This window comes from Cetorhinus maximus, chromosome 21, assembly GCF_964194155.1.
Source record: "Cetorhinus maximus chromosome 21, sCetMax3.hap1.1, whole genome shotgun sequence".
Lineage (NCBI taxonomy): Eukaryota > Metazoa > Chordata > Chondrichthyes > Lamniformes > Cetorhinidae > Cetorhinus > Cetorhinus maximus.
The window spans coordinates 77,855,628-77,869,757 of record NC_135899.1 but is presented as its reverse complement, the minus strand read 5'-3'; the positions used below and the strand labels follow the sequence as shown (position 1 = coordinate 77,869,757).

General features: G+C 46.5%; 1 protein-coding gene across 3 annotated transcripts in view; it reads left to right on the top strand.

Moving 5' to 3' along the window:
- Positions 1 to 14,130, top strand: part of LOC144696025 (PR domain zinc finger protein 1-like) — a 116,192-nt gene that overhangs the window by 79,370 nt on the left and 22,692 nt on the right. For all 3 annotated transcript variants that reach the window (XM_078567199.1, XM_078567202.1, XM_078567200.1), the window contains exon 3: positions 6,803 to 6,922. In XM_078567199.1, coding sequence (XP_078423325.1) covers positions 6,803 to 6,922 — 120 coding nt within the window. The remainder of the gene's footprint in view (positions 1 to 6,802; positions 6,923 to 14,130) is intronic.

Sequence of the window (14,130 nt, the reverse complement as noted above, 5' to 3'; positions counted from 1 at the left end):
GTTTAAGTCAGGAGTGTGATGGAATACTCTCCACTTGCCTGGATTTGTGCAGCCCCAACAATACTCAAGAAACTTGACACCATCCAGGATAGAGCAACCCAAGTGATTGGCAGCCCATCCACCACCCTAAACATTCACTCCCTCCACCACCAGCACACAATGTCAGCAGTATGTAACATCTGCAAGATGCACTGCAGCAACTCACCAAGAATCCTTCGACAGCACCTTCCAAACCCGTGACCTCTAACACCTTGAAAGACAAGGGCAGTGGATGCATGGGAACACCGCCACCTGCAAGTTCCCCTCCAAGCCACACACCATCCAGACTTGGAACTATATCACCGCCGTTCCTTCACTGTCATTGGGTCAATTCCAAACAGCACTGTGGGTGCTCCTACACCACATGGCCTACAGTGGTTCAAGAAGATGGCTCACTATCACCTTATCAAGGGCAATTAGGGATGGGCAATAAATGCTTGCCTAGCCAGCGATGCCTACACCAAAACTGAAATCCTTCTGACTCCTTGCTTCCCAACCAGTCTATGCCAGTGCTTTATCCATACGAGACATTTAGTTGAGTGTCTCTCTCCTGCTTGCTCCCCTGATCCTTTTAATGTCCCTGTTCATTTTAATGTCCCTGTTCCTTTTAATGTCCCTGTTTTAGAAGCAATTATTGAATTCATATTTAAGAGAATTTATGGACTCAACAACACTTTGTGATTGATGATTCCACATTCTGGCCATTCTCTGTGTTATTGATTTTTTTCTGTGGAAACCAACAATATCTCAATGAGAATACCGTTGGACTCCTTATGGGAAGGTATTGAAGCTTTACAGAAGGTACATCGCAGTTTTACCAGGACCCTGCCTGATGTGAGGAAATAAAAATACAAAGGAAAACTTGAAAAATTGAGCTTTTTTTCGGTTAAATCAACGCAGATTGAGACAATCTGATAAAAAGTGTTTAAACTCCTGGAAGGATGGGGCAGGACAGAAAGTAGCAGATTGTTTTCAGTTGAGGGGCCCAGAACGACAGCCCATAGACAGAAGATTAAATGTAAGAGATTTAGAACAGAGGGTAGGAGAAATTTCTTGATACGTAAAGTTGTGAGGCTGTGGGATTCTCTTCCACAAATCGCAGTTCAGGCAGAAGCTATGTCAGCATTCAGCGTTAGATTAGATAGGTAGCTCTAATCATTATTAGCTTTAATAGTTTTAATCTATTTCCTTGTGTGGATAGTGAACACAGTCATGGGCAGCTTTGGTTGAATGACCTGTTCTGTACTGTAACTGATGCATTCCTATAGCCTGAATTTTTTAGATGGCAGGGTTTCCCTTCCTGCCATCTGAAGAGTTGCCCATTGCCTCAGAATGCCCCACAGCCATTTCACGCTCGAATGCCTGAGTGCCCCTCACTTGGGAGGAAGTCCCTCCTTAGAGAGCTGCTGGCCAATCTGATTGGCCGACAGCTCTCCAGTTCTTGCAGCAACAAGAGCTGCAGTGGGCTGAAGAGGAGCTTCAGGAAGGTGTCTGAGCCTAAGTCCTGGGACCGGAAGACCAGATAGGTTTCAGGGGTGCCAGGACGGGGACTGGGAGGGTAGGGAAGGCCTGGGGGGGGTGCAGGCCTGGGTGGGTGGGGGGGTGCAGTGGGGGTGATTAGAGTGTCGGGGAGAGGCCGGAGGTTGGGGGGAGGTAGGTCTAGTGGCCACTGGATCTTAAGAGTGGGGGTGCCTGCAGTCAGGAGGGGACTTCTGATGGAAGTGCCAACAGCCCCCACCCAACCCCAACCCCAACTTCCCACCCGAGATCTAAGCCCGGTCTTTTTGGGCCACTTAAGGGCCTCAATTGGGGCAAAGGCGGGCGTCCCGTCCGAAGCCTTGTCCGCACCAGAGTAAAATCGCTGCCAGGTTGGAGCGGGCGGGAACCCGGGGGGAATTCCGTTCCTTCAATTTCATTCTCCTCCCACCTAAAAACCCGCTGGCAGGGGAGCATGACACTCAGGCCTATGTAATTTCATGATCATTATCAGTGCTCATCACACACTCTTTAATTCATTTATCAATTACATTGGATGAAGTCCATGTATTGGAAAAATTACTTTTTATGTAAAAACCAATTAATTTTATGAAATCTACAAATCAGCACTTATGCCCTCTCCACTTGCCTCTTCTCCTTTAAGACCCTCTTTAAGATACATCTTTCCGACCCTGCTTGATATTTCTTTCTTTACTTAATCTTCCCACTTTTGTCCTAATGTGCTTCTGTAAAGCACCTTGGAGCATTTGTCTACATTAAAGGTGAAGTGTAGAGAGAACTTAACTCTGTACCTAATGCATGCTGGGATGGGACTGTGCAAGAGGGAGCTTTACTCTGTACCTATTCTGTGTTGCACCTGCCCTGGGAGCGTTTGATGGGACAGTGCGGAAGATTTACTCTGTATCTAACCTGTGCTGCAACTGCCCTGGGAGTGATTGATGGGGACAGAGTAGAGGGAGGTTTACTCTGTGTCTAATCCATACTACACCTGCCTGGGAGTGTTTGATGGGGCAGTGTAAAGGGAGCTTTATTCTGTATCTAATCCATGCTTCACCTGTCCTGGGAGTTGGGGACTTGATGCAAGTTAGCATATTGGCAGCAGAGTTTCTTGGAGTTTACAGAGGGTCGAAGATGAGAAGCCAGCAAGGGGAACCAAAATGGAATGTCAGAACTTTGGCTTCCTGCTCCAGACACTTGACACCTCTTTTTCTACCTTTAGCAATGTGTTGGGCAGTACTCATCCAGCATGTATCCAAGCACATCTCGTGAACCATATTGGATACTTAAAAGCCCATTTTGCAATGAAATGAGTGCAGTGTCATATATATCTAGGCTAAGAAGCTGTAATCAGTGAGACTTAACAAGCCCACCGTTTAGAAAGCAAGACACCTCTTCAATTGATTTCTATCCTTCCCACTTGTCTTCAGTCATGTAACTCTACCTGCACATCCTTGATCAGCGAAACCTTCCTTTTGTCAACACTACATGACAGACTGGGATGTGAAAGTTGCATAATGCAATGATTGTGGTACTATCCCAACATTGGAGTAGAAATTGGGCAAAATTGCATAATTAGTGTTATTGCATTGACTGTTCATTATACTCTGCTTGATACTGAGTTTCATTGAATCAATTGATCTGAATGTCAGTTGGGATGTATAATGGGTGGCCAATGTGACACCAAACAATTTCTACCATATTGTGTCCAAGTGGAGTGTAAGAGGAGGTGCCTGCAAATCCCACAGCAAGATAGGGCTGTGTAGAGAAAGAGAGAAATGAATGAAATAAGTGAATCGTGGGGAAAGAGGAGAAGAAAGAAAAATATATTTTGCAGTGTTTGATGAAGAGCTGGGGAGTTCACCTGGTGCCCTGACCAATATTTATCCCTCAAGTAATATAATTAAAGCAGACTATATGGTCAACATTGCTGCTTGTTGGACTTTGCTGTGTGCAGGTTTGCGGTCAAGTTTTCTACATTACAAAGTGGTTACTTCAAAAGTACTCCCTCCTTTCAGCACCATACCCTAAGAGGGCATTGGCAACCATGTACTTCCATTGGATTGGTCCATGATTATGCTTGGCAAAGTACTGCAGTGGTTTGTCTTTGCCTTCAGCAGTATGGCTGACCAGGAAACTCTCCTCCTCTTACCACCTGCCATCAGGTTTATTGGAAGGATTTACAGGCTGATAGTCAGCCTGTTTGGCCACATTATGAACACATCTTCCATGGCTATCAAGTCCTAGATTGGGACTTGAACCCAAAGCTTTTGGCCCAGTGGTAGGAACGTTACCACTGCGCCACCAGACATTCTGTTTAAAAGTACTTTATTGGTTGTGAAGCACTTTAGGACAGCCTAAGAATGTATAAGGTGCTATAGAAATGCACATGCTTCTCATTAACTCATTCCTTCCTCCTCCATTCCTTTGATCCTTATCAGACAGCCCCAGCTTGTTTTCTTTTTTTGTCTGGGCCAATCATCAAATAAATGGTTCATACTGAAAACCTTACACCACAATGCTGGCTGCTGTGGTTAAAAATGAAACGGAAGCCTGGAATGTGCCAATGGTATTCTATTCTGAGTTCCTGATTAATGAGTCATTGATTAAAGGGAAAAGGTTTACTTATTCACGGACTGTCTGTTATGCAATAACACTGAGATTGTGACTCAGCTCTTTCCCTTTGTGGCTATTCCATTAATTAAGTATTTTTTATGGTTAGTTAACTGCTTTTCAATTGACCAAGAGAGGGTCTAGAAATGGAGATTTCACTGCCTAGGATGGACTTGGTGTTGCCAACTTTGGCTGAATGCATTCCTGGAGGTTTCATCACATGACCCCCCCCCTCAAACTGCCTTGACCCTACATTCACCACCATTGGTTGCTTGACACGTCCATCCTCATAGCGTTTCACCTTCGCCTGGCTAATCAGAAAGCAAACATCTGATTGATGAGTCTTGACTGTCAGTCAAAACCACACCTCCAACATTTTTATGATTGATCAGCAAAAATGTCCAGAGAAGCATTTTCTTTTAATGTAGCTATGATTCTTCTCCTGGTTTGCTCCCAGCAGTATTCTGGAGCTTTATCTCCCATTCTTGGAGATTCCAGGGCAATTTTGGAGCGTAATTGGCAACCCCAAGGTGTGGTATTGAATGATGCAGATAAATCGCAGTTTCTACACCCAATCTTATGTAAAGTTTTGTGGAAGATTTCAGCTGGAGATGGAATAATGGTAACCTCAGGGATCCGAGGATTAGGGATTGGAGATGTCGATCAAAGTTTCTATTTACTTCATGCCTATTTCAAGCACGGGCTCTGGACACCTTTACTTCAGCCTTCACCAACATGGTGGGTGATGCTGTACCAGTGTGGAATGTACACATGCACGCCATCCACTATGTTAGATGCTTTGGCAGCCATTTTAAGCCAGTAAAATGGATGCAGAATCAGTAAGTTTCGAGGCCCTGACCTTCTGGGGAAGAAGAGAGAATGTTGAGTGGGGAAAAATGAGCTGAGAGAAACAATGAACAAAAGAAGGATAAAAAACAACACAAAAAATATGAACAATATTTTCCATTGCTTTGTTGAAATATGTTTATGCTCTGTCTGCTGCTAACTGCAGACATTTTGGGCCTGATTTTGATTTAGTGTATATGCATGGGTTTTGAATGAGTTAAAATCTTGCCATTTGATTCGGACCAAATTATAGAATGATGCAATATAGAAGGAATCCATTCAGTCCATCATGATGGCACTAACTCTTTTAACAACACCTGCTCTTTCCCCTATGGCACTTATTTTTTTTTCTTTTCAAGTATTTAAAAGTACTTAAAAGTTATTATTGAATCTGCTTCCAACATTTGCCTCACCGCAAAAGCGATTAGTCGAACAAAGCAATACAATCCTTTCACTTCGGCTCGAGATGAAATGTACTTTCTTTATCCTCTCAATCTGGCAGCATCTCTGCAATTATAATTGTTACTTGAAAGGGATATAAATATGGCTGTTCAGGGAGGCTTACTCACATCCAAGTGTTAATCCACCAACTGACTGCTGTGTCTCAGCCTCAGATGATCAGACAGACGGGGCATCCTTTGCAGGTTTGTTGGAGAACAGGGTCGAGTGCCTGATTGGCATTCGTTCTGTGCTGTAAGGGAGAGATTTTCCCCTGCTTATCTTCATCCACTTCCCGGTCCTCCCACATCCCTCAGACATCAGAGACCTCAGTGTCACCCCATGACTCCATCAAAGTGATTCTGAGGTGTCCCCAAGGTTCCCATTGGTATGGGATTGAATCTCCTTCCGAATTATCCTGCCTGCTTTCATGGGTGAAGGGATTGTGGGAAGGGAGGGGCAACTTGCTGGAAACCTCCTCTTGGGTTTTCACCCAACAGAGTCAGCAGGGACAAAAACAAAAATTGCTAGAAAAACTCAGGACTGACACCATCTGTGGAGAGGAAGACAGAGGTTAATGTTTCAAGTCTGTATTACTCTTCATCAGAACTACCCAAAGCACTTCACAGCCAATGAATTACCTTTGAAATGTAGTCACTGATGGTATGTAGACAAAATGTGCACAGCAAGCTCCAAATAAGATTACTTTGCCCAGTAACCCCTTTCAAGTTCAGCACAGTCGGATCAGCGTCTTCTTATGATCTGCTCTTCCAGAAGCACTAGGCCAATTCCAGCATCTCTATCGTCAGAACCCTTCAAAGTAGTGGACAAAGGCGAGGGATCAGACTTGAGCCATTTCTGTCCAGTATTATTCGATTACACATTGAGCTCACATCATAAGATCCGAAAGGGGATTAATGGAAGCGAGAGGCCTTCATTTTAAAAAGAGACGTGCATTTCTTTGGCACCTTTCATGATCTCAGTACATCCCAAAGTGCTTTACAGTCAATGAAATACTTTTAAAGTGTCGTCACTGTGGTAATATAGGAAACATGGTGCCTTTGTTTCGTGCCTCATTCAGAAGACAGCACCTCTGACAATGCAGCACTCCCTCAGTACTGCACTAGTAATGTCAGCCTCGAATTTTGTGCTGAAGTGGAACTCCGATGTGAGAGAGCTAGCCACTGAGCGAAAGCTGGCACTAACTGAACACTATTAAACTGCTTTATCTTTTTCTTTCAGATGGTGAATGACCTGCAGTTTTTTTTTTTGCTCTTTTGATTATAGGATCCATATGGTGAGCAGACCAAGGGGCTTAGCGATTTGGACAAGCGCGTAATCTCTGACCAATGCCTTTCTCTTTCTACTACAGGTGATTGGAGTAATTAGCAGGGAATACATCCCCCAAGGGACGCGTTTTGGGCCATTGGTTGGGGAAATCTACACCAAAGACAATGTCCCAAAGAACATAAACAGAAAGTATTTCTGGAGGGTAAGTCAGTCAAGGCCACTGGCAGAAGCTGACCAGATACTTATATCTTTAGACCTCTATGAAAGGGAGGAAAGGACTTGCATTCATATAACACCTTTCTCATCCCCAGGACACTTGAAAGTGCTGTGCAGCCAATTAATTGCTTTTGAAGTCTAATCGCTGTTGTAATGCAGGAAGTGCAGCAGTCAATTAACACACAGCAGGCCCCCACAAGCAGCAATGTGATAATGCTCACATAACCTATTTTTGTGATGTTGGTTTAGATGTATAAATATTGGCCAGCATTCAGGGAGAACACTCCTGCTCATCAAAATAGTTTTTAAAAAATCTATTCATGGGATGTGGGCATCACTGGCTGGGCCAGCATTTATTGCCCATCCCTAATTGCCCGCGAGAAGGTGGTGGTGAGCTGCCTTCTTGAACAGCTGCAGTCCATCTGGTGTAGGTACACCCACAGTGCTGTTAGGAGGGGAGTTCCAGGATTTTGACCCAGCAACAGTTAAGGAATGGCGTTATATTTCCAAGTCAGGATGGTGAGTGACTTAGAGGGTAACTTCCAGGAAGTGGTGTCCCCATGTGTCTGCTGCCCTTGTCCTTCTCGATGGTAGTGGTTGTGGGTTTGGCAGATGTTGTCTAAGGAGCCTTGGTGAGTTCCTGCAGTGCATCTTGTAGATGGTACACACTGCTGCTACTGTGCATCTGTGGTGGAGGGTGTGAATGTTTCTGGATGTGGTGCCAATCAAGCGGGCTGCTTTGATGTGGATGGTGTCAAGCTTCTTGAGTGTTGTGGGAGCTGCACTCATCCAGGCAATGGAGGGTATTCCATCACACTCTTGACTTGCACCTTGTAGACCATGAGACATAGGAGCAGAAATTAGGCCTTTCGGCCCATCGAGTCTGCTCTGCCATTCAATCATGGCTGATAAGTTTCTCAACCCCATTCTCCCGCCTTCTCCCCATAGATGGTGGACAGGCTTTGGGGAATTAGGAGCTGAGTTACTTGCCGCAAGATTCCTAGCTCCTGACCTGCTCTTGTAGCCACAGTATTTGTATGGCTAGTCCAGTTCAGTTTCTGGTCAATGGTAACCCCCAGGATGTTGATAGTGGGTGATTCAGTGATGGTAATGCCATTGAATGTCAAAGGGCGATGGTTGGATTCTCTCTTGTTGGAGATGGTCATTGCCTGACACTTGTGTGGTGCGAATGTTACTTGCCATTTGTCAGCCCAAGCTTGGATATTGTCCAGGTCTTGCTGCATTTGGACATGGACTGCTTCATTATCTGAAGAGTCATGAATGGTGCTGAACATTGTGCAATCATCAGCGCTTCTGACCTTATGATAGAAGGAAGGTCATTGATGAAGCAGCTGAAGATGGTTGGGCCTAAGACACTACCCTGAAGGACTCATGCAGTGATGTCCTGGAACTGAGATGATTGACCTCCAACAACCACAACCATATTCATTTGTGCTAGGTATGACTCCAAACAGCGGAGAGCTTTCCCCCTGATTCCCATTGACCTCAGTTTTTCTAGGGATCCTTGATGCCACGCTCAGTCAAATGCTGCCTTGATGTCAAGGGCAGTAACTCTCACCTCACCTTTGATGTTCAGCTCTTTTGTCCATGTTTATACCAAGGCTGTAATAAGGTCAGGAGCTGAGTGACCCAGGCGGAACTAAAACAGAGCGTCAATGAGCAGGTTATCACTTAGCAACTGCTGCTTGATAGCACTTTTGATAACCCCATCCATTACTTTACTGATAGATCTAGGTAGTGCTGTGAAATCTTTCACATCCACTTGAGAGGGCAGACAAGGCCGCAGTTTAACATCTCATCCAGAACATAGCATCTCTGACAGTGCAGCACACTGCAATAGTGTGCCAGCCTTGAGTAGGTGCTCAAGTCCCTGGATTGGGATTTGAAGCCCATAACCTCCTAATTCAGAAGCAGGAGTGTTATGGACTGAACCATGGCCGACACTACGATGGATAAGTCTAGAAAGCGATAGCACACTCCCTAGGGAAATGAGTTGCTGGCAGAGGGGTAAAGCACATGATATATTGTTACTGTATGAAGTGCTTTTCACAGATCACCTGGAGCACTGCGATCAGTCTTGAGTTCCTGATCACTAGACAAACATTATTGGCTTTGAAAGGATCCAGAGGAAAGCAGTGAAGATGATTCCTGGAATCAGTAATTTTCAGCTGTGAAGGATGTTTAAGGAAATTGAGGTTGCTCTCTTTGGCAGAGAGGTGATTTTGAGATGAGCCACTTGAGGTTTTTGTGGTTCTGGAGGGTTTTAACATGGGCTGATTTGGGCACAGTATACAGCGTGGTGAAAGTTCAAATCCTCATGCCAGATTAAAAATAAGGAAGTGAGAAGTTAGAAGGAAAGTCAGGGGAAATTTTTCACTCAGTGTGAGTTATGAAATTATCAGGGAGGGACTGCCAGTGCAAATGTGGGTGAAGAGATGGTTGGATCTGTTCCTGGAGAGAGGAGGCTGGGGGATTAGGCAAGGTGATGGGTGGAGTGGGTCTGACATTGTCATCTCCGCGATGCTGAATTAAATGGTGTACCAGTCGGTAAAGCTCACATCGCAGGCTGGCACACTCCAGCTGGGCCCGAACTACAATTGTGGAGCAGAAGCTCCAATGCTTCATAGAACCGGGATCTGGCAGGTATCACCCTGACAGGATTGCAAGGATTACACCCTGGAAGGTACTTCAGGCTGTGCGAGGCTCCTTTCCAAGCATTGCTGCTTGGATCAAGAGGTGAAGAACCTGGCGACTTCCACCCATTCCTGTTGTGTGACATGAAAACAGAAAGTGCTGGAAAAACTCAGCAGCTCTAGCAGCATCAGTGACACTCAGCCTCAGAATAACAGCTGGGCATGGGTTTATCAGCCTGCAATAGGCACCCACTCAGATGGGAAGCTGTATGCCAACCCTGAATCCTTCAACACCTCACTGATATTAGAAGCAACATACCCTCTAAAATTGACTTGCCAACGTAGACAGGGAACAAATGAGGGACACCAAATATTGGGCCTCTGGCCTCATTATATGAGTTCCCTGGTGAAGATTTCAGTGGCAGGTCATTGTGTCACTTGTAGGTCAGCCCTAGAAGATTGGGAAAGTGATTGGCAGGGAGGGGTCAACCAGGAGAAGGGGAAAGTACTTGAGAGGGAGGGACCTGACAATGGTCTTCACTACTGCAGTGGAGCCAAGAGCTACCCCTGCAACCTCCTGCTCTACATTCAGGTAAGTATTTTCTTTAGACTTTATCTTTTTGGTGGTGACTTCCAGCAGTCCCCTTAAAGGCTTTAAAGGGAAGACGGGACCAAGGGGCGCAGAGGGGAGGAGGGACTGAGGGGTGCGGTAGGGAGGAGGGACTGAGGGGTGCGGAGGGGAAGAGGGACCGAGGGGTGCGGAGGGGAAGAGGGACCGAGGGGTGCGGAGGGGAAGAGGGACCGAGGGGTGGGTGCGGAGGGGAAGAGGGACCGAGGGGTGCGGAGGGGAAGAGGGACCGAGGGGTGCGGAGGGGAAGAGGGACCGAGGGGTGCGGAGGGGAAGAGGGACCGAGGGGCACGGAGGGGAGGGGGGACCGAGGGGCGCGAAGGGGAGGAGGGGCTGAGGGGCGTGAAGGGGAGGGGAGGAGGGGCCGAGGGGCGTGAAGGGGAGGAGGGACCGAGGGGCACGAAGCGGAGGGGGGACCGAGGGGTGCAGTGGGGAGGGGGGACCGAGGGGTGCAGTGGGGAGGGGGGACCGAGGGGTGCGGTAGGGAGGAGGGACCAAGGGCGGGGAGGAGAGGGGGAACCGAGGGGTGCGATGGGAAGGAGGGACCAAGGGGCGCATTGGGGAGGCAGGGAGGTGAGATTAATCTGAGGCTTTTTGAGGCTTGTGACCTTTCTACTGTTCCTAGAAATTCTGTGCGTAATGAATGTGTGGCAACAGGAACATTATAGGCTGAGAGCTCAAAATGCAGCAATAGAATGCAGGGTCAGTCACTTGGGAAAATACAAAAAACTACTGCGGATGCTGGAAATCCAGAACAAAAACAGAATTACCTGGAAAAACTCAGCAGGTCTGGCAGCATCGGCGGAGAAGAAAAGAGTTGACATTTTGAGTCCTCATGACCCTTCAACAGAACTGAGCAATATCAGGAGAGGAGTGAAATATAAGCTGTTTTAAGGTGGGGGGGGCGGGGGGAGAGAGAAGTTGGAGGGTGGGGTGGTTGTTGGGATAAGCAAGCAGTGATAGGAGCAGATAATCAAAAGATGTCACAGACAAAGGAACAAAGAGGTGTTGAAGGTGGTGATATTATCTAAACGAATGTGCTAATTAAGAATGGATGGCAGGACACTCAAGGTACAGCTCTAGTGGGGGCGGGGTGGAAAGACTGACAGGGCATTACAGGTATAGATTTAAAAATAATGTAAATAGGTGGGAAAAGAAAAATCTATATAAATTATTGGAAAAAACAAAAGGGAGGGGGAAGAAACGGAAAGGGGGTGGGGATGGAGGAGGGAGTTCAAGATCTAAAGTTGTTGAATTCAATATTCAGTCCGGAAGGAAGAAAATGCTGTAATATTTCCACGGAGCAGGGATTAGCTGAGGTATTTAGCCAGCTCACCTTCTCAGTTTGGTTTGCAAGGTGGTGGCTTGATGAGATTAACAAACTAAAACCAGGGTTGGGGGAGGGATTTTTTCAAGTTTCATTACATTAACCTTGAAAGAGAACTGTACAACTTGCACCCATTACACCTCCAGCATCCTGTAGGATAAGAAGATAAACAGACACAGACGCACAAACACACACATACTGGCTGCCTTTCATGTCTGACTCAATGGAAGTTTTGTTTTCAATTTCAGTGTCAGTTCCTCTTTAGCGAGACATGGCCTTCTTGAGAGCAATTGATGGGCAACGACTGCTGATCTTGCCAGCAATGCTCGCAACCCATGGATGAACATAAAAGATGGGAAACGCTGAAATTGATCTCCTTGGAGCAGAGGAGGTTAAAGGGAGACCTAACAAATATTTTCAAAGTTATACAGGAGCTGGAAGGGAGAAACAGTCTCCTCTGTCAAGTGGGTCAGTATACCGGAGGTCACGGATTTAAAATAGCTGGCAAGAGAACAAGAGGGGGAATCAGGAGCAATGTCTCCTCACGGAGGCTTGTTAAGATCTGCGACCCACTGGCTGAAAGGTTGAATTAGATACAAGAACTTTCAAAAGACAATTGGACGTGCACTTGAAGAGTTCAGGGTTACTGGGGCAAAAGCTGAGATGTGGGACTTCATTGGACAGCTCCTTCAAAGAGCAGGCACAGGCATTACCTTGGACTCAATGGCCTCTTCCTGTGCTCTCAGGCTCTGTGATTGTGAGACTATGATCCACCTCACTCACATTTTGGTCTCACTGCCCTCTGCTGGCTGTATGTGGATTATCGCCGACAAAGTTCTACCTGTGTGTCTCATTGCTCTCTTATTTCCTTTTAAAAAAAGCAAGCTCCTGTGATTTTGATAGATCTTTACCCCCATCTACCCACCCTGTCGCCACATCGTTTCTTCTTGGGCTCATTCATGGGTCTGCTTTTCAATGACATCCCCAGCAGCATATTCCTTCATTCTTTACTTTTTCTGTGAACCACTTCCCATCGTCATTTCATGTTTTAAGTTGGTCTTCGCTCCAGCCGGATTCTATCGAGCTGGCTCTGGCAGTTTGTTATTGACTCTTAATTTGCTGCATCGGTTTTACTTTACATCGCCCCGGACTTCAGGAGCGGCGCGGGGACAACAGATAGAGGCTTCACCCCTCGTTTTCCCCCCACCCCCCAGCTCCCACCTCCCACCTCCTGATAGCTCAGCACCAGAAATGGGTCTGGTTATTGTCCAAGTTGTTTAAAGCGCTCCTATCGGAATCCTCGTCACCTTAACGGAGGTGTTCATGCATTTATCCTCTATTCGTAACAGCATCGCTGAGGAATTCGTTACGACCCGTTAAGCATTTATGCAATAACGTCACAGACGGTCTCGCTTCCAGTTTCATGGCCGTCCACGCATTCAGGATGTAGTCCCTAAGAAAGTTTGGTGTATTTTTTTTCCCCAGTTATTATTGTGTTGCAATTTCGCTTCCTCTCCTATCCCCGCCAATTCTCTCCCCATTCACCCTCTTCCCGGCCCTTCTGATTTTATTTACGGTGCACAGACTTTGTGATCTCCTCCAACACCCCGCCCAATTGGCCATTCTTCATGTGGGTGAGCCTGGATGGTGAGTGTTGGCGGGGCTATTTGACTGCAGGAGGCATCACATCCGAAAGCACCTCCCCTCCCCCCCTGCCCTCACGGGATACTCTCAGTATTATAAATCAGGTTTCAAGCCTCTTTAGGGGAAAAAAAAAGGAAACGATAAGCGGCTAACAAAATCCGGAATGTTCTGCAGAGATTGAATAGAAACTAAAAACAATCCCAGCTGAGGGAATATCCGCACGTGTTTGGCTGCGGCGACACTCTGGCCCCTTCCCGCTTTCAAACTAAACTGCTGCACTGCTTAAGGTCGGCCGTGCAATGCACACACATCGCTTCAAGGGAACGCTGATAGGGAACACTAAACACACAAAAATTTCTAGTGACGTCTGTGTCAGGAATAATCGTGAAATTACTACCTTAGAGTAAATTGAGGGAAACAAACTGTGGTTTTGCTTTTGACAATACGAAACTTGAATACAATAATAAAAATCAGGTTGAGTTTTGACTCGGACGGTGTGAGCGGGGTCCTTGGCACTCTGTGGACGCTGACTCTGGGCACCGAGTCACATTGGGGAACTGAGCGATTACCCAATCAAACAAATTGCCGGCTGTGCTTTCCATCCCCAACCCCCTCTCTCTCCCTCTGTCTCCTGTCGTTCTTTGCAATAGTTGATGCTGTTAATTTTAGAAACAAATATTTTAGGGGTCATTCCTTGATCTCACGCTCCTTCAGAATGTGGGTCACAGAATCAGGTATAGAATCTTGCAAGGACAGGGCCAGGGCCCTGCAAAGCACCTCCCTCCCCCCCAACCGCCCTAGCTTGTAAACTCAAACAGTGACCATAGTATCAGCTTCAGCTGAAGCACTGACCGTTAACTTTTCCCCATCCTACCAAATATATTATGGATAGTGGCCGTGCCTCGGGTAACACTGAGCCTTGTAGGAAGCTAAGTGCTGAA